The sequence below is a fragment of the Magnolia sinica genome, chromosome 6, assembly GCF_029962835.1.
Source record: "Magnolia sinica isolate HGM2019 chromosome 6, MsV1, whole genome shotgun sequence".
NCBI lineage: Eukaryota > Viridiplantae > Streptophyta > Magnoliopsida > Magnoliales > Magnoliaceae > Magnolia > Magnolia sinica.
In genome coordinates, this window is record NC_080578.1 from 102128699 (window position 1) to 102150291 (window position 21593).

At 38.7% G+C, this 21593-nt stretch overlaps 1 protein-coding gene across 5 annotated transcripts in view; it reads right to left on the reverse strand.

The window, feature by feature from the left end:
* Positions 1-19189, reverse strand: part of LOC131249318 (disease resistance protein At4g27190-like) — an 81117-nt gene extending 61928 nt beyond the window's left edge. For 3 of the 5 annotated variants that reach the window (XM_058249997.1, XM_058249999.1, XM_058249998.1), the window contains exons 1-3: positions 18997-19189; positions 4092-7150; positions 3914-3999 (exon numbers count right to left, since the gene is read on the reverse strand). In XM_058249997.1, coding sequence (XP_058105980.1) covers positions 3982-3999; positions 4092-7046 — 2973 coding nt within the window. In that variant the 5' untranslated portion in view covers positions 7047-7150; positions 18997-19189 and the 3' untranslated portion in view covers positions 3914-3981. Of the gene's footprint in view, positions 1-3913; positions 4000-4086; positions 7151-18996 lie in introns of all 5 variants that reach the window. The other 2 variants (XM_058249996.1, XM_058250000.1) reach the window with 2 other exon arrangements.
* Positions 19190-21593: the final 2404 nt, after the last annotated feature.

Below are 21593 nucleotides of genomic sequence, written 5' to 3' on the forward strand. Positions count from 1 at the left end.
AAGTGGTCCACTTAAGTCTACCATTTGTTTTATTTTCGGGTTCCTGCCTTAAAATGAAGGAGCCAAAAGGGATGGACAGAACAGCCAAAACATCAACACGCCACCGCTGAGAGTGGGCGTTGGCAACAAACACCTAATCCGGAAAAGTTGGGTAGCGACCTTGACTGTGGGCCCTACCTTGATGTATGTATTGTATATACATGTTGTACATCTGTGTTTTTGGATCGATCCTAAAAATGAAGCAGATCCAAATTTCAAGTAGACTGCACCACGAAACTTCCTATATTTATATGAAACTTTACAATAGAGCCCTTCGGGCTGCCCCTAGGTATTGATAGATTTCTTACCATACATGCACAAAATCAAGACTTGCACAAAATCTGTAATTAGATTATTTTTAGAACTCAATCAAATATATTTTTCCATACATAGCTCATTGTACATCTATTTATTTATAAAGCTCAATACGAAATATACAACAATTCAATCAAATATTTTTTTCTCTCTTTCATCTTTACATGGTATCAGAGCCTAAAAAGATCAACCCATTTTGCCATGGCCGACAACAACACCCCATCCATCCCCTCATCTTATCTTCTTCACCCCTCAGACTCTCCTAGTTTAATTCTCGTCAATAGCCTTCTCACAGGCAACAACTACCCCAAATGGCAAAAAGTCATGACAAGAGCCCTTAATGCCAAGAACAAACTTGGTTTTGTCGATGACACTCTCACACCCCCTGAACCGACCAAACCAGAATACGCTCAGTGGAACCAAACGAAGGATATGGTCCTTACCTGGATCCTCAACTCCATCAGTCCTTCTCTCGCCAATTCCCTCGAATATCATACAGATCCCCGCGATGTCTGGCTCGACCTCTCTTCTCGTTTCTATCATGGAAACAATGCCCGCATCTATCACCTAAAACGAGCCCTCTCCTTCCTGCAACAAACCACAAATTCTGTCCATGAGTATTACAACCAAATCAAACAGATTTGGGATGAATTTGGCCATCTCCAAACCACAACTAACATCAAAGACCTGCAAAAATAGGTTGATGATGAACATGTTTTTCAATTTCTTCTTGGGCTCAATGATTCCTTTGCTCCTCTTCTCACCCAAATCCTGACCATGGATCCACTTTCCTCTATAAGCAAAGTCTTCTCAATCTTGTTTCAAGAAGAACAACAGAGACTCCTCAACCTTCAACCATCATTCTCTGAAACGATGGCAATAGCTACTCGCACTACTGCTCGCCGTGAACAGCATGTGGCAAAGATGGCCACACTTGTGAACATTGCTGGACCATCATCGGATACCCTCCAGGCCGAGCGCCTCGCACCAACAAATCTCGGCCGTCCATTTTAGGGCAACCTCTGTCGACTGCAAATCTGGTCTCCCTCACTCCATTCACTTCAAGTCCGGTCTTTGGATTGTCACCGGAGATGTATCAAAAGTTGCTCAGCCTCCTCGCACCATCGCAACCTCCAAATGATCCATCCCCTACAAATTTCGCTGGTAACCTCTTCTCCCCACCTGATTTCTCCTTCAATCGGCACCTCCATTGGGTGTGGACAGTGGTGCGAGCCACCACATCTGCCACCAACGTGATGCTTTTGCAGATTTGAAACCTCTTGCCTCCCCTCACCACATTCGGCTTCCAACAGGACAAGATATCTCAGCCAAAGGGCTGGGTTATTGCATTCTCCCCCATTCTCTCAAATTAAAACACGTTTTCTATGTTCCAATTCTGTCCTTCAATTTACTCTCAGTTTTTCAAATTGTTCTTCATAATTCTTGTGTTATCTCTTTCTCTTCTAACACTTGTTTATTTCAGGACCCTCAATCGATGAAGTAGATTGGAGTGGGTGATCTATGCAACGGGCTCTACATGTACCGCCCCGACCCTCCTGTTATTTTTGCTACTCAATCTACTGCTAATAAGACCTTATGGCATCAACGTCTAGGACATCCCTCCAGTTTTACTATTCCCAGTATTGGTAATTCTCCTTGTACTCTTTCTAAATATGATGTTTGTGCTCGTTCTAAGCATACAAGATAACATTTTTTCAATTATGCCAATAAAAGTGATTCTCGTTTTAATCGTATCTTTTGTGATATTTGGGGTGGTTATCACACCGCATCTTTAGATGGTGCTCATTATTTTCTCACAATTGTTGATGATTTTTCTTGTATCACATGGGTATATCTTATGCGTTTTAAATCTGAGGCTTACATCCATTTAATGCATTTCTTCGCTCTTGTCCACAATCAGTTTAATACCACAGTCAAAATTATTAGAATTGATAATGGACAATAATTTCTTTCCCATCAATTTCAAACATACTTACACAATCACAGCATCATTCATGAATGTACCTGTGTCGGAACTCCTCAACAAAATGGCGTTGCGGAGCGTAAACACCGGCACCTTCTAAATGTTGCCCGCAGCCTTCGTTTTCAAGCATACTTACCTCTACCTTTTTGGAGTGATTGTGTCCTCACCGTAACCTACCTCATCAATTGCACCGCTAGTCACACTCTCCAAAATAAATCACCTTTTGAAATTCTGCTCAATAAACCTCCAAACTATGATCCTCTTCTGGTATTCGGATGTCTTTGTTATGCACAAACCCTCAGCGTTCACCGCGACAAATTTTCTCCCCGTGCTACTAAATGTGTCTTTCGTAGCTACCGAAGCACACATAAAGCTTACAAGCTCTACAACCTCAATACTCAATCCGTCTTCTACTCTCGAGATGTCACCTTCCACGAACAAACATTCCCTTTCCAAGATCTTCCTGACACTCTTTCCCTTCCCACTCCTATCATTCCTCTTACCGTCACTGAATTTATTATGTCTCCTTCTCCTTATTCCCTGACCTCTCCTAACTCTCCTGACTCCCCTGACTCTCTCGATTCCTTGACCCCCATAACCTTATCAAACACATCTCCACCAGCTCCTCAGGAAGCAGTGAGGAATAATGATTTACACTGTTGATACCTTTTTAGGGCCCACGGTAATGTTTATTTGTCATCCAACCTATCAATAAAATCACGAAGACATGGATGAAGAGAAAACACAAACATCAGCATGATCCAAAACTTCTGTGGCTTCCAAGAATTTTTCAACGGTAGAGGTTCAATCACATTGTTTCTTATGGTGTGGTACACTTGATCTATGGATATGCTTCAGTTTTGGGTTCAAGTCCTAAAATTATACGCTAGCACGGATGAACGGAGTGGATAAAATAAATAAATAACGGTGGACCCCACTAAGTTTACTCAGTACGAAATCCGCTTCCTTCTTACACCTAAGTAACGCAGATTAGCTACCGACAGGTTGAGCAGCGAGATCGCTACTGAAGTGACACCACCAAGTTACGTGGGTCCCACTATGATGAATGTGTTATATCCACACGGTACATCCATTTGGAGAGATCATTTTAGAAGATGAGTCAAATAATGAGGTAGATGAAAATCTGCAATGGACCCACTACATAGAACAGTGGAGAAAGTGACATCCACGGTTGAAACCTTCCTAAGGTCCACCACCGTGATGTTTATTTGAGATCCAACTCATTAATAAGTTAAAAAAGATATTATAAAAGGGAAAAATATATATATCAGCTTGATTGAAAACTTTTGTGGCCCTTAGAAGCTTTTAATGGTGGGCGTCACTCTCTCTACTGCTTTATGTGGTGGGGTCCATTGGAGTTTTAAATCTTAGTCATTCTTTGGCTCATGCCATAAAATGTTCTCTCCAAATGGATGGACGGTGTGGATACAAAATATACATCATGGTGAGGCCCACGGGACTTGGTGACGTCACTTCCCAAGTAAGTGGGTGTGACTGCCAATAAAACACAGCAATAACTGCAAAACAAATATAAAACAGATATTTACAAATTACCTTCTCAGGAGTTTGGCGGCACTGTAATATCTTGAGAGATTTTAGAGCTCAATGATGTTCTCGCAGTGTTATCCAGGAAAATATTCCTGAAAATGAAATATTAAAAAACAGTTACTATTATCATAATAATAACGTATTATCAATTTCCCACATGGGTTAATGAAAGAAATTACTTTACCTTTTCTATGAGGAAGCTTCTTTGTAAATTGTAAATTGTGGAGCAGAGGGACTTGGTGTTCTCGTCTTCCCACTCTAATCCTTCCCACCACTCTCTCTCGCCTTCTATTTCTCCTTTTATTTGATGGATGCTTGAGCTGAATAGGGGGAGCTTCTTCAACATAGGACAGTAAGTTACTTCCATCTCTTCCAAAGATTTAAAAATAAGTCGCTGCCTACAAATGCTTACTAATTTCGATAAGCCTGCTAATTGTAGGATGCGTAATCTTGGGAATGAATTATGAGGAAGCATGTCGCCTTCTATAATCTCCTCCATTTCGTAACAAAACTGTACACGAATCTCTTCTAATTGATGTAGATATTCTACCATATTAGAGGAGAAGAGACACCTTATCTTGGGACATCGAAAAACATATATTTTTCTGAGGTTTTGAAGGCGTGTGTTTGGCTGAGGCGCTCCACCATCGAATACCTTCTCCAAGTTTGGTAAATCACTGAGAGACAACCACTGTAAACATTGGAATACATCATCTCCAACCTCTCTACAGTCTATAATGCATTCCACTCCACTGCATTTAATGACTTGAAGATATGTTAAGCTCTTTAAATCGCCTTGGAACTTAGAAAGATCTGTCAGACCTTTGCAGTTTTCTAAGCGTAAACTGGTTGCATGTTTTATCAACCCCTCAATCCCACATGGGAAATTGTCACATCCACGAATGCTTATATGCTTACCAGTTTCCAAAACGAAGCTTTCGAAGCCTTTACGCTTTTGATATTCACCTTGAACATGGAATCTTCTCAAGCCTGAAAACCATCGGTGGAACATATCATGTGCGATGAAGCCATTAAGATGGTACAGTTGGATTCTTAAAGAAGTCAGCCGTGTCATGGTCGCAGCCTTACTGAAAGTAGCTCCGTCCACGTGTTTCAACTCCATCATTCTTAGAACCTCCAGACTAGGTAGCCCGAATATCATATCCCAGGGAATATTTGGGATGAGATCCTCCATAGATGATAGATCCAGCCACTTGAGTTTAATCAAGCTTGCAATGCCTTGAGGCAAGCTTTTTAAACCAGATCCAGAGAGATCAAGAAGTTGGAGTTCCTCCAGCTTTCCCAATTGTGACACCTCCACTAGATGTCTGCAGTTTGTTAGAACGAGTGCACGTAGATTCATTAATAACGATAACGACACTGGGAGAGATTCAATGCAAGTATAGCTTAGATCGAGGATCTGAAGATTCGGCATGAGCTCAAAGAAACCACCATGTATGGTACGCAATTGATAATTGTCATTGAGGAACAAGGAGACCAAGTGAGGGCAATCGGGCGTAATTTGGAGATGTTCTATTTTATTGCGCATCAATGAAATCCTTACCATCCCTCCCCACATTTTCTCTTCTGGTGGCTGCACTAATCCCTCCCCGGTTTTCACAAAGAATTTTGAACCGTCCTTGGATGACGATGACAATTGTGAAGTGATCCATATGGCTAGGTCGCGGAGCAAATCATGCATCTTAACGGTGTCATCGTAATTAGAGAACGTCGCTATTAGATGCCCTTTATCCAAGAGGCATGCATCCTTGATTCTTTCAAGAATGCGATGCACCTTGTTTGATGCTTCTTCTAAGTTATTCACATTTTTTATGAATCCTTCCTCCGTGGCCCAGTATCTTACTAGCCAATCTATTGGTATATGATAATCTTCCGGAAACAATGAGCAATACAGGAAACAAGATTTTATCTCTTCATTTTCCAAGTAATCATAGCTAAGTTTCAAAGGAAGAAATACTTGACGCTCCATACCTGGAACCTCAGGTGATGATCCTTTCAATGCCCTCAATGCATCCTCCCATAGCTCTTTCCTATCTTTGCGTTTCATGGCCCCTCCCACTGTCTTAATTGCAAGTGGTAATCCGCCGCACTCCTTCACAACCTCCTCTGCCACTGTTCGAATCTCTGATGACTGAGCCACATCCCCACATGTTTCACAGAAGAAATTCCATGCTTCCTCCTCCGTGAGAGCCCCGACTTTAATCGCCTTATCAACGTCCATATCATTACACACGGCAAAGGATCGGGTGGTTATGGCAATCTTGCATCTGTTTATCTTGTCGGGCTTTGGAATTCCAACTTGCTTCAAGCTAATTTTTTCCCATAGATCATCTAGAATGAGCAGATAATTCACATTCTTCAACCGAGCATACAGCTTGTGCCTCTTCTCTTCCATGTCTTCGTTGCTGTCGAACCTGATCTCCAATTTCTTTCCAATCTGCTCTTGGATTAATCCCAAGTTGAGGTCTTTGGACACGGTTACCCAAATGACGACGCCGAACTCACCGGTTCTGATGAGGCTATCGTTTATAGCTCCCATGAGAGTTGTTTTGCCTATTCCGCCCATTCCATAAACACCTACGACTCCATTCTCCTCGTCGCGTAAGCATTGCAATATCTCCTCCTTAGTTTTATTAAACGTGTTTTGCTGTCCACGTGGTATCGATGGTTGCCTCTCCGGCACCGGACGAGGGCTCTCAGCCACCTCGCCGAAGGCACCTTTTACTTTGAGGTTTTTGACGTCTTCGAGCTTTTTAACGACCCTTTTTCCGAGTTTGTAGCGTGAGAAGTAATCAGTGCAACAACCATTAAAGCATGTTCTCCTTTCTTCGAACTCTAATATCATTGGATCCACTTCGGTTTCGATTTTACTGACTTCCGTGAGCCAATTCTCCACCACGGGTATCCGTCTCTTTCCGACTGATACAGCATGGTTGACGTCCGCTTGAATTTCGTTACGCTTGTTTTGTAGTTCTTCCTTTTCCTGCTTCAATGTCTCCACGTTGTTATTGAGGTGTGTGAGATAACGAATTCGCTGATAAACAGGTTTCACGCAGAAGCGAGAAACAGGTTTCACGAAGAAGAGAACGATATCCACAACTGGACTTAACAACTCCATAGTAGATGGATGGATGGGCAGGAATGAAACGAAATTACTGTTGGAAGAAATGCTCTGAAAGATGTGTATATAACTTCACTTTTGAGAATGAGGAAGAAGAGGACCTGTTAACAAAAAATAATAAAGAAAATTAAATACGACCAGGGTGGCACGGTACAAATGGCATTAACTCCTATGACGAGACTGTCGAAATGAAATTGACGTGTGGGGCCACCAAGAATGTTTTAATCACGTGCAATCTGTCCGAAGCGGATTAGATACTGACATGTCAGTATCCAGGTGGCTACCGAAGTGAGGTCAACCAGCTCTTTTAGGACCCCCACCGTGATGCATATGTTGCAATCTGGCGGTCCAACCATTTTTAGAGATCGTTTTAGGGGGGGTTTAGCCCATGGCATTGGGAACGATTAGGTGGGATGGGATCTAAAATATATAATTATTACACGTGGCAGGGATGGTCATTTATACCATGGGATGGGATAAGCTTAATTCTGTGCCATGTTTCTAATACGATGGTATATTTGGCATACTCATTTTATGGCATGGGCCTAAAAATGAGGTAGATCCAAAACTTATGTGCCCCAAAGAAGTTTTTAATGGTAGATATTCAATCCCCGTTACTTTCTATGGTAGGGTCCACTTGAGCTTTAGATCTACCTGATTTTTTGGCCCATGCTCCAAAATGATCTTGAAAATTGGATAAACAGTGTAGATATATAGCCCATGCATTATGGTGGGACTACACAACTGGCTAACATTGAGTGGATTAGATACAGGCCCAATGCAATTCCATCTAATATAATTCCAAGCTATTCCATTCTTTCCAGACAGTGAGAGGAATTGGCACGCGACCAAATGTAATTTCATCCTGCTTAATCCCGTCTAATACCATGCGCCAACCGGTCCCTCACAGCATTACATAAAGAATGAAATAGATCTAAAGTTCAGGTAAACCCACCTTAAAAAACTGTGGGAGCAGTCACACCCATCATTGAAACATTTATAGGGTGGACAGTGATGTATTTTTGACATCCAACTTATTCATAAGTTAACATAGATAAAGTAAAAAAAATGTCAACTTGTTCAGAAACTACTATAGCCCCTAAGAAGTTTTGAACGGCAGATGTCACTATCCCTACTGTTTTCTATGGTGGGATCCAATTGAACTTTAGATCTATCTCGTCCCTTCTGTAATGTGATAAAATTATCTCTCCAAATGGTTGGACGGTATGGATACAATACATGCATCATGGTGGGTCTATAGAGCTTGGTGACGTCACTTCAACAGGGATGTCGCTAATGACCTTGTCAGTATTCAATCCGCGCCCCAATCTGCCCATCATATGTAGCCCCTCCTATTCTCCTTCTTTCCAATGGGAACACTTTCGGTGGATAATTGACTGTGGGGCCCACCTTGATGTATATCCCTTACATCCAAGTTGTACATCCGCTCATTTTAAAACATGATTCAAATTAAAGTGAAGCAGATTCAAATAACAGGTTGAATACCTATCATTAAAAACTTAATGTTTATTTGTCGTCCAACATATTAACAAGGTAACAAAGACCTTGACTAAGGAACTACACAAATATTAGTTTCATCCAAAACTTCTGCAGCTCGTAATTTTTGAGATCATACCTTAAAATGATCTTTAAAAACGGCATAGATATAAGGCACATACATCAATGTTGCCCCCACAGTCAACAATCCACCAAAGCACCCCGTTTCCACATCTTGCCCCCTCTGCCCTGGCAAATCAGAAGTTCCGGTGCGACCGGAAGCTGAGAAATCCACTCGGTCCATCGGTTTTTCCAACTCAACATTATTTCAAAAATGAGTCAGATGTAAAGGTCGAATGGACCATGTTACAGAAAATTGTTAGGATGAAAGGCTACTGTTAAAATATTCATAAGACTCCACTGCATGGTCCACTTGATCAATAGATCTATATTATTTTTCGGGTCAAGCCTCGTGATGAGATTGCCAAATGGATATGACAATCTTGACAAATGAAAAGACAGTTTAGATGTAATACATGGAAGCAGATTGGCTGGTGTACCGTCGGGCGAAGACGAGCGGTGATGCTCCTCAAGCTCAAGTTGTACTAACGTTTAAAAGAGATCAAAGTTACATAGGCTCTAAAATGATGTATTTCTTACATCCACCCTGCCCATCAATTTATCCGTATCATTTTAGAGCATGAACCAAAACATGAATTATATCATCTCCTGAAATAATTTGAAAAAACGAATGAACGGGTAGATTTTTTAGAAACATCGTAATGGTCCCATGTAACATCCCGTGAGAACTTACTGGGAAAGGCTTTTGCAGGAAATCCACATCCCTATCCTGCATGCCATTTCTGCGGGAGCATCTAATTCGCCAGAAAGGCTGGCCTTATCATAAAGATCACCAAAATACAGATAGTCTATTCATTAGGTGGGCTTCACCAATGAAATTGATAGAAGCCAAGCGTATAATTCATTTTTTGGTTGTGGCCCACCCAACGAGCAGATTGATCCAATTTTTTTCTTAAAAGATGTGGATGGTGTAGCCCACCTTTTGAATGGCTTGGATGGCCGATAAAGAGTGATACGTTGGCACGAAACAAATTGTATAGAAATTTCACATAGGAGTTTTCCTGAAAAGATTACTCAACTAGAAAAAATTACAACAGAGCGGCATGTGAGCCCACCGTGATGTTCCAGTGACACTGGGTATGTCCGTCATGAGCCCGCTAACTCTCTCCCGTGCGCCACAGGGAATAATTGGGATGGGGCCGCCACCATTAAAAGCCTTTTCAGATGTATCTGGGGTCCACTATATTTTTCATTTTCAATCTAAACCATTCAAGAGATGCATCTAACCAAGATGTATAGATACCCAAAAAATTAGATGATTATAAAACTCACGTGGGCCACAAAATATGATTTTATAGGTTTTATGGATGATGCTGTAAATGAGACCCACCTGAGTTTTGGATCAACATGCGTTCCAGAAGCCAACAATAGGCACACACATGACGGATGGATTAGATGTTACTAAAACATCGCAGTGAGCCCCACACGTGGATTAATGTGTAGAATCCGGCCTAAAAAATTTTCATTTTGTCACTATTTGCAGTTCATTATCCAGCGTGTGGATGAACGGCTGATTGTTACCGTCACTATGTGGAGATGAATTTAGAATAATAATATAACTACCATTCAATTCTAAAATTGGAAAGTTAAGATCTTTTTTTAAAGCATGATTATGGACCAATAACCAGAATATGGAATTCCCTTTATTTTATCACGAAGTGATGATTGGTGTGAAATGGCTTTTTTGCCCTTTAAAATTTTAAAGGTGGGAGAGTCACATGAATAACAAAGGTGTCACCATGCAACTAATCTGCCGAACACATGGTTAACCGATGATACCTCCAAGCAATCCAATTGATGATTACATCACTGAAATTAAATCAATAGAACTATCTGAAGTATCCAAATGTTGATCACCTAAATGGACGGTTAAAAACCATTGTTCAGTTGCACATTGTGATCCTTAATGTTTATGACCCAATTAAGGTTCAAAATTTCCTTATTTTTTATGAAAGTATATATTTCAACATACTTATTACAATCATTCTCTCAAATATCACAAATGTACACTAATGTGGAATATTAAAGTTGATTTAGTTAATTAAATTTAGGTTTCTATGAATATATTAAAGAAATCTAATGCATTCCAATTATAGTGGCATCCAAACATTACCTTTGAATTCCCGTGCATTCCAATTATAAGTTGCCAACACTAATGAGGATTTCAATTCACTTGAATTTTCATGTAATTGTGAATTGAATTCCAATACATTCCAAATACAAGTTGCTAAATCAGCCTAAGGTAAAAGTAAAAAAGTATGAGAACAGACCTGAAAAAAGTGAGAAAACCCGTTGGTGGTCTTGCTGGTCACTGAGCACAACCATCATCTAATTAGACAAAGAAATGTGTTGAGGTAGTGAATATACTACTAAGGCAATAGTGTACATGGATAAAGCATGTATAGCATTTCCAATGTTAAAATGGGCTTCCCTCCCCTCTCTATGCATGTATAATGAAGCCCAATCTCTCTATTCTATTGGAATGTTGGTTCTTATAGTGTTATCTATAAAAGGAGTATAAAGAAAGGATTGTTAATCTTTTGGGATTTTTAGGTGAGAGATTTCTTGTGCAGTTGAAGCGTGTGAGAGAGAGTTGTTGGGACTCATGAAAGGACACAGAGAGGAATCAAACAAGATAATCATAATCGCATAAATAAATCCAATAAGAAGGCAATCCAAATTTACATGGAAAAATCCTTTTGGAAAAAAACTACAGCACAAAACAATAATATATTATGAAAAACGAAGTTACAAGAGAAGAAATCTTACCGATCAAAGCCCTAAGAAGAAAGCCTAAGCATTTTCCCTTCAAAAACTCTCTCAAACCCTTAAGCACGTTTAGACAACTCTAATTCATACCAAAATCCCGATTACACTTGATATATATAATACTGTAACCAAAATAGGAAGCAAATCACACACTTTCATAATTTTGCGCTGCCTTCGATGAGTCTTTTGATGACATCAACAACCATTAAAGACTAGTCGATGACATAGAAGAACATTCGATGTCATCAGTAGTAACCTCCAAAATTGTCCAACAACCAACAAGTATTTTTCTAGATTTTCTTGATGAGATCAAGCATCTGTCGATGGCATCGTCGTCCGCTCGATGGAATCGAGTGGTCTGTTGATGTCATCGACAGACCCTGTTACATATAGATTTAAGACATTAGACAATAATCTTCACTATGCCTTCAATCTTCTCACTTCATTTCTCCATTACCGTATTCAATCCATTATCTCTACTTCATCTCTACCATAGCTCTACAATCATCGCTTCTTGTGAACACTTCATCTTCACACTATCTTTGTCAGACCCAGAGAAGTTGCATAGAACTTGAAGTTCTATGCAAGAACCACCTTGGAAAGCATATTTGCCAGATTCACGCTTGTATGGATCTTCTCGAGAGTCACGCCTCTTTCCTCAAGTACTTGTATGATAAAATGATGATGTACATTAATATGTTTAGTTTTAAAATGGTAAACCGAGTTCTTATCTAAATTGATAACGCTTTCACTGTCATAATTAATCAGCACTGTCTCTTATTGAAGCCCTAACTAATTTATCATCCCCCTCAACCAAACTACTTCCTTGAATGCTTCCTTCAATGCCATATACTCAGCTTCGGTTGTGAATATAGCTACCATAAACTGAAGCTTCAACATCTAACTAATCGCTCCACCCGCTAACACAAACGGGTGACTGGAAGTCAACCTTCTATTATCCACACTGCCTGCATAATCTAAATCCACACAACCTATTAACTTGTCCCCTAATTTTTTGAATGTCAAGACGTAATCCTATTTACCTCGAATGTATCAAAGTAGCAATTTCACTACCTCCTAGTGTTACCTGCCGCAGTTAGACATGTATCTACCAACAAATAACAACACCCACCATATGTGAAATATCGGTATCATACAGATAATGTCATACATCAAGTTACCAACCGCACTCGAATAAGGCACATGAGACATGACTTGCTTTTCTACATTTGTATCAGAATACTATTCAGAAGAAAGCTAAAAATGAGCCGTGTGGGGAATGCTGACTTGCTTTGCCTTGTTTATCACATACTTCACCAATACCTTCTTAATGTATTTTGTCCGAGATAACCATAGTGTAACACCTCGGTTTTTGTAACCTGAGTATACTACTCGTTTCTCAAAAATTCGAGCGTTAACCTTTAAGGATACTCCAAATTTCACATTCATTTTTTTCCTTTTAGAGTGAGCATTACAGCAGAAGAGAAATATATCAAGCATAAAGAAAAGTCTAAATACGCATTCCAAGATATACGAGTGGCTACCCATAGACCTTATACAAACCAATGTCCCGATACTAACAAATATAAGAAATGAACAGTTTATCATATGAAAGAGAATAAAATCCAGTCAGACTTGAGTTACAAAATTGCCCAGCTTCTCTTGGGGCCGATATGGCTACACATCCCTGCAATCTGTACCTTGCTCTTCATTAGTATAAACATGAATATTATTTTAATTACATGCACCCCTTGTACAGTTATATATTCAAAGAATGAGTGGCCGACTTAGTGTAAATTCTTCTCAAGATTACATACCACCACATTAGTTAAGTATAGTTTAAATAAAAAAACATATAAAATAATCAATAATGCAATCTTATTTGAATGTATGGATGCGTGAGTGCACATTAACTGGGGATACTCATCCAATTGGCTTTTGAAAAAAACACATGAGTGGGGCAAAACCCACATGCAAGTGGCCAGTCACCAGCGAAAATACATTGACTATCTCACATAAACTAGGTTTATTGTCAGCGGTCTGAGAGCTACCGAACATACCACGCAAATGATACGTGCTACAACATCTAGAATTAGTCACCTATCATTGTTTATATTCCAAGAATAAATGATTAGCCCAACCATTATTATTCTAATTGTAAATTGTCATTTTAAGAAAGCTCAAAAGTAACTATAAAAGACTTGTCATTTAGCATAGGTCGACAGCTCGGACATAGTGTCTCATATTACAATTCCTAGCTCATGAGATTCTAACATTAGAATGTTTAATGATAATCTCCTCAACTAGTGACTAATCATAATTCAATAGTAGAATTTACAATTGCGAGCTTGTATGAAAATAATCCATCAAGCTACATAGGACAAATTTTTAACAAAAACCACATGGGGCAAATATTAAATCAAAGCTACATAGGGCAAATATTCCATTAAATGATGTGATAAAAAAATGATTATCCACGAAAGCCACATAGGTACAAATGATCCACAAGATGGTAAGTCCACAATAAAATTTCATTTAATCCATTGGACAAAATGACTACTAGTTTGAGGATCTATTATAATCACAATCAATCAATTTACATCCCAATTCTAGATATACATATATAAGTGGAGTTTTTCACTAATTAATGTGGCAATTTAAGATTCATAAGCAATCCACAAGTATAAGAAGATATTCATGTGCAACATGTAATTTTTTATACAGGATAAATATTGCGTGTATAATTTGAGGATCTATCCCAATAACAATATAAGTAAACATGAATTAAGGATATCAATTATCAGTTAAAAATTAAAAAGGAAACTATCACTTAAACTAACATTAAAGCGAAAAGTCCAAGGAAAAATGTCATCACCTTATGAGTCGAATCACCTATTAGAGTCGTAAGGAAGTGTGTGCGCCCTTAGAAATAAATTCTACCCTTACAGATTGGATCACCTTCAAAGTCATTATAATTACGTGAACGTGCTTTATGATCAGTCTCTCGAATCGACTTGAACTCGAACTCCGTTTCAACTCGATTGTGTGATAGCTCCTATTAGATTTATAACCCTTCCAATGAGGTACGTTTTTGGACTGGAGTCTATCTGAATCAAGCATGACTCGATCCTGGAACTAGCGACACTCGAATAAACTCGCATTAAGTTGACTCAGTGAGTCAACTCGACTTATCTCTTTTTTTTCTTTCTCCTTTCTCTTTCTTTTCCCTTTTCCTTTCCTTCTCCTTTCTTCTCTTCTTTCTACAATTCACATCCCGCAAGGTTAGTGGTCGTGAATGAGTCTAGACTTGGTTTGGTGAGTTGACTTGGATCCTACACACGACTCCCTATCTCTATCTTTCTATTTCTAGATTCTTTCGTTTGTTGAGGAAAGGTTTTACAAAGTCTCGGATCTTGAAAGTCTCTTATGTTGTAAGATAGTTTCGAATCGACATGCTAGTACATCAATATGTTTAATACGTGAGTGATAAACAATATTTTTTGCTAAATCGATCGAGCTCTCGCTATCAAAATTGATTGTCATAGCCTCCTGTTGAAACCCCAACTGATTTATCATCCCCCTCAACCAAACACATTCCTTGAATGCTTTTGTTACCGCCATATACTCAATTTCAGTTATGGAAAGAGCCACCACAGATTGAATCTTCAACATCCAACTGATTGCTCCACTCGTTAGGATAAATGAGTAACCGGAAGTCAACATTTTATTATCCACATTGCCCGCATAATCAAAATCCACATAACCTACTAAATTGTCCCTTGATTTCTCAAATGTTAAGATGTAGTCATACGTACCTCAAATATATCGAACTAGTCATTTCACTTCCTCCTGGTGTTGCTTGCTGGGGTTAAACATGTATCTCCTAACAACACCCACCATATGTGAAATATCTTATCTTGTACAGACCATCACATATATCGAGCTGCCAACTGCACTCGAATAAAGAACACGAGATATAACCTGCTTTTCTTCATCTGTTTTAGGACACTACTTCGAAGAAAGCTTAAAATGAGCCACGTGGGGAACAATGATCGGCTTTGCCTAGTCCATCTCATACTTCATTAATATATTCCTAAAGTATTCAGCCTAAGATAACCATAGCCTGCTCCTCTTCTTATCTTTGTGTATACCAATGCCGACAACCTTCTTTGCAACCCTCAAATCTTTCTTCTTGAATGTCCCTAACAATTAGGTCTTTAGTAAGTTGATCTCAAATATGCAATAACTGGTGATAAGTATGTCATCGATGTACAAAACCAGAATAACAAAATTTTCATCACTCAGTGTCTTATAATAGACACAATAATCATATTCACTCCTAGTAAACCTTTGACTCGTTATGAAAGAATCAAATGTTTTATACCACTACCTAAGCAACTGTTTTAAGTAGTACAATGACTTCTTTAACATGCAAACCTTTTTGTATGCCCCTTGTATTTCATAACTTTCTGGTTGCTTTATGTAAATATGCTCTTTCAATTCTTCATTCAGGAAGATAGTCCCATCTGCTCCAGCTCGAGATCGTATTGAGCAACTAGTGCTAACACGAATATGATAGATACTTGCTTTACAATGGGTGCGAATATCTCAGTGAAGTCGACACATTCTCTTTGAGGATGTCCATTCGCTACCAACATTGTCTTGTACCTATCATGTTTATTCTTGAAGATCTACTTACACCTAATCACTTTACGACCGACGGGGAAGCTCTAATAGCTCCTATGTCATATTATTGTATAAAGAGTTCATCTCATCATCCATTACTCATTTTCATTTTTCGGTAAATGTCTTATAAAGAGCATCCTAAAAAGTAGAAGATCCCCCTCATCCATAATGAGGGCAAATTCAACATTTAAGTCATCTCTGTAACTCATAATTACTTTTTACTTAGTAGGCACATAATGGCATGACTTTTTACTAACCAAGCAATACATGGGAAAAACATGAATTGGATCCAGAAAAACATGTATTAAATTCCCTGGTTTACATATATGCCTTAATTTTTCTTAATGAATGCAACAACTCATGCCTATTTAAAAGCTAAGAGGGTCACTTAATGGGAAATAAAATAAAATTATGTCTAAAATCTCTAAATTCACTGTGGATTGGTGTGACCCATATGAGTTCCTTCATCTTGGTGGGACATGTTAAATGGATGAATTGGATGAGATATGTGTTGGGGAACCGCGGAAGCACATAGAGACGAATCAAGCAAAGTACTATCAATCACACAACTAAGTCCAAACACAAACAATTCGAATTTTATGTGGAAAAACTCTTTCGGGGAAAAACCACGAAACAAATTAGCAACAAGTATGCATTATGAAAGAAAAAATTACAAGAGATAAAATGTTACCGATTTGAACAAGCCACGAATCTACCTCACAAGCCCAAGCTATACCCTTGAAACACTTAGGAATGAATTGGAAAGCCTAAAACTTATCTTCTTCTTCCCAGATCCCGATTACACCTGATATATATAGCACCGCATAGTATCACAATCGGAATAGGAAATAAATCCCGCACTCACGGAATTATGTGCGCGTGCTCGATGGCACCTTCGATGGGACTTCGATGATATTGATTAAAACACCAAAAAATTTGTATAACAAAACATGAATTTTCTAGATTTTTCTGATGGCATCGAGCATCTGTCAATGCTATCGACCACTACTCGATGACATCGAGTGGTTTGTTGATGGCATCGATAGACTTGCTACTTACATATTTAAGACATCAACAACAATATACACATTATAATGGACATCACACTTTGCATCAATCCAAGCACAACGGTAAGTTGTGTTTCCTTTTCACCCCTCAACCAAATAAAGCCCAATTATGCCTATCCTAATTGTGCTTTCTAAAAGGCCTTCTTTGTAATTTTGGGAACATATATATTTTTCTTCGTCAATCAATGACAAATTGACAATTGGCAAATGCTCTCAAATAAAATGAAAGGGGGAATGTAATTATAGTGTTGTTTCCAAATCTTTTTAAAATGGAAACACTACACAAGCCGCAATATTTTTCTCTAAATCAATGAAGAGCTTCTCTTTAGCCAAGGAGGGAAAACTAAGTAAAAGTAACTCAGAAATCAGACAGATAAACTTGATGGACATCATGAACAACCACCAGATGAACAATAGGCATGCTTTCCGGTCACTTAATTTCTTGGAAGTGGATTGCGTAGTGAGTAACTCACTAGGCTTAGCGTCCGTGAGGTCCAACATGATTTATGTATCTTATCCGCTCGGTCCATCCATTTTACCAGATAATTTTACTGCTTGATCCCAAAAATGAAGCATATCCAATTTTCAAATGGACCACACCACATGAAACAGTTGAATTGATAGTTTACCGTTGAAAAATTTATGGGGGCCACAGACGTTTTGGATCAAGCTTATATTTGTGTTTTCCTTTCATCCATGTCTGTATGATCTTATGAATAGGTTGGACGACAAATGAACATCACTGTGGGCCTAGAAAGGTTTCAATGGTGGAAATCATTATTCCTGCTGTTTCCAGTGGTATTATCCACTTGATCTTTGGATATGCTTCAATTTTCGGCTCAACCCATTAATTTTGATGGAAAAACGGATGAGTATTGAGGACAGACCACGTACATTCAAGGTGGGCCGGCCTAACTGAGTTTACTCAGGACATTGAGAGTGTACTGGGTAACTCAGTACGCAATCCGATTTCTAATTTCTTGCGCTGAATCTAGAGGTCCCAGGAGAAATCGGATCTCAGTAAATTCAGTTGGGCCCACCTCGAATGTATGTGGTCTATCCACACCATCCATCCATTTTTTCATCTAATTTAAGGGGTTGAACCCAAAATTGAAGATTATCCAAAGATTAAGTGGATCATCCCACAGGAAACAGTGGAGATAATGATTTCCACCGTTGAAACCTTTTTAGGTCCCATAGTGATGTTTATTTGTCATCCAACCTGTTCACAGGATCATACAGACACGGATGAAGGGAAAACACAAATATAAGTTTGATCCAAAACTTCGGTGGCCCCAAAAAAAATTTCAACGGTAGACATTCAATTTAACTGTTTCCTTTGGTGTGATTCATTTGAACATTTTATATGCTTCATTTTTGGGCTCAAGCCCTTAAATTATCTGGTAAAATTGATGAACAGAGCGGATAAAATACGTACATCATGGTGAACCTCACAGAATTTACTTATTATGATAAGCATAGTTACTGTGCAATCCGCTTCCGTCCCATAAACATCAACTTGGGGAAGTATGGTGAACTTTGTCAAAGATCTCTATTATCCTCTAGGAAAGCATTAAAATCTGTTACCACCAGAGGGTGCCCAAAAAATGTATTGTAAAAAAAAATCAAGTAGATTCAATGCACATAGGTGCATCACTATCAAAGTTTTTTGGAAAGTAAAATTTCTTACAAGTGTAGATTAATTAATTAAGAGTACTGTGGATCACCGTTACATATTATTAAGTTTCTACAATGAGCTAAAACAGAGATTTTAGATATGACCATACCTTATTATTGGATTTGCGATGATGCCGTACCGTTTAAAGTATAAATATCTCTCTGAGATCAATCTCAGATGATGAGAGGAGAAAAACCTATATGCAAAGCCCTAGAGTGAAGCTCCAGCCACGTGCAGAGAAACGCTAGGCGCGCATATTCGGAGTTGTGATGGAAGGATGGATGCGCAGGTAACAGTGTTTTTGAAGGTTGAAGAGGATTGAACTGAAAGTACTGGTTGGAAGTAATGATGTGAAAAATCTAGGCGTGTAAGAAGCTGAGGAAAGGAAGAGAAATAGTTCCTCTGATAAGCCAGGGTCAAGCAAAAAGGCAAAAGATTACAATCCGCTAAGATAAGCTTGTATAAAGTTTGATGTGTGGGGCCCACCATGATGTGGTGTTTTAATCATTTTCAATCTATCCATCATGTGTGGCCCCGCGTTTTCTCCTTGGAAACCAAAGTCCAGCTAGGATGCGAGTTTCCTTTGCTTCCTGCCCATTGCAATTGGCAAGTTCCTTGGGTTGGAAGCTATGTGGGGCCCACTGAGATGTCGGTGAGAAATTCGGACGCCGATTACATCACTGTGGGGTCCACCGTGATGTAAGTATTTTATCCAATCCGTTTATCGTTTTTATGGGATCATTTTAAGGAATTACCCAAAATTTGAGGCAGGTACAGGGCCTAAGTGGACCACAAAATGGATTGAACGTCCACCATTAAAAACTTCTTTGGAGTTGGAGAAGTTTAGGATCAAGCTGATATTTTTTTTTTCACTTCATCCACGTCTACATGACCTTATGAATAGGTTGGATGGTAAAAAAAACATCACGTTGGCCCTTAAAATCTTTTCAACAGCCAGTGTCATTATCACTGCAGCTTCCTTTGGTGTGGTCCACTAGAGCTGTGGGCCTGCTTCATTTTGAAGATCGTACTTTATACTGATCTGAGAAAAGCGATGAACGGAGTGGATAAAACACTTACATCATGGTGGCCCCACAGAGCCCTGCCCGGACGGTAATCCGTAAGGGGGTAGGACGCAATTCGCGATCGAGAATTTCACCTATAGCTAGGTGGGGCCCACTGAGATGTCGCCGAGAAATTCACCTATAGCTAGGTGGGGCCCACTGAGATGTTGGTGAGAAATTCATCTATAGCTACGTGGGGCCTGAGATGTTGGTGATAAATTCACCTATGCAGATGTCTCATGTTGGAACCGTTGAAATCTTTAAAAGCTGTAGAAGTCTTGGGTCAGGCTAATATTTATGCTTTCTCATTTAGTTAGAATAACTCTATAGACAGTTTGGATGGCATATAATCATCTTTGGTTTCAATGGTAAGCGTTTTCATTACCACTGGATCTTACTGTGTGTGAATGGGCCGTGGTGCCAAAATTGATAAAGCACATTCAAATGTTGTATTTTAAATTATTTTAAAATAAATTAGTGTTTTCAATTTTTTGTTGTGATGGGATATGGGCATAGTGATAATTGCGTGCGTGTGCATGGCCTACGGATGCATGTGTCTTTTCATCTAAGTTTGGTTGCAGCCTTTCATATTTTGTTTTAAAAAGTTATGCCTTCTTAAATATAAGAGTTACACCAAATTGATTTAAACCGAATAGTCACAACCCTTTTTGAAAGGGTGTCTTTACATCCTTAAGGGTATTTTCACCAACTATATAAATAGACTTTTTCTTATCTATTTTTTATGAGTAATAAAAAGTTCGGTTTTACATTCAAAGCATGGTTTAATTATTTTTGAATTCGGGTTAAGATTGCAAGTGGTTCGAGCCTGCGTACAATGAGTGCATTACTAGAACCGAGTCATAGTTGTTGTATCATGGAGATTGATTGCTTTGGAAATCTATTGTACTTAGGACGCTGTTAAATGAGAAAAAATTCGATTTCAAATCGAGTAACTCATGTCACGCCTCGACTTGTACAAACTAATAAGTTTCCTAACTTTCTTATTTTAATTTCATATAATTTAAATAGTTTTTCAAAATTCGATTTTCAACATCAAACCGACACAACTTTTGACCATAAGTGCCGAAATAAATAGATATGTCCAATATGAATATATATGATCAAGATAAGAGAAGGGTGTCTTTACATCCTTAAGGGTATTTTCACAAACTATATAAATAGACTTTTTCTTATCTATTTTTTATGAGTAATAAAAAGTTCGGTTTTACATTCAAAGCATGGTTTAATTATTTTTGAATTCGGGTTAAGATTGCAAGTGGTTCGAGCTTGCGTACAATGAGTGCATTACTAGAACCGAGTCATAGTCGTTGTATCATGGAGATTGATTGCTTTGGAAATCTGTTGTACTTAGGACGCTGTTAAATGAGAAAAAATTCGATTTCAAATCGAGTAACTCATGTCATGCCTCGACTTGTACAAACTAATAAGTTTCCTAACTTTCTTATTTTAATTTCATATAATTTAAATAGTTTTTCAAAATTCGATTTTCAACATCAAACCGACACAACTTTTGACCATAAGTGCCGAAATAAGTAGATATGTCCAATATGAATATATATGATCAAGATAAGAGAAGTTCGGTCTCTTACTCAGCAACTTGCAAGATCTTGTAATGATCAGC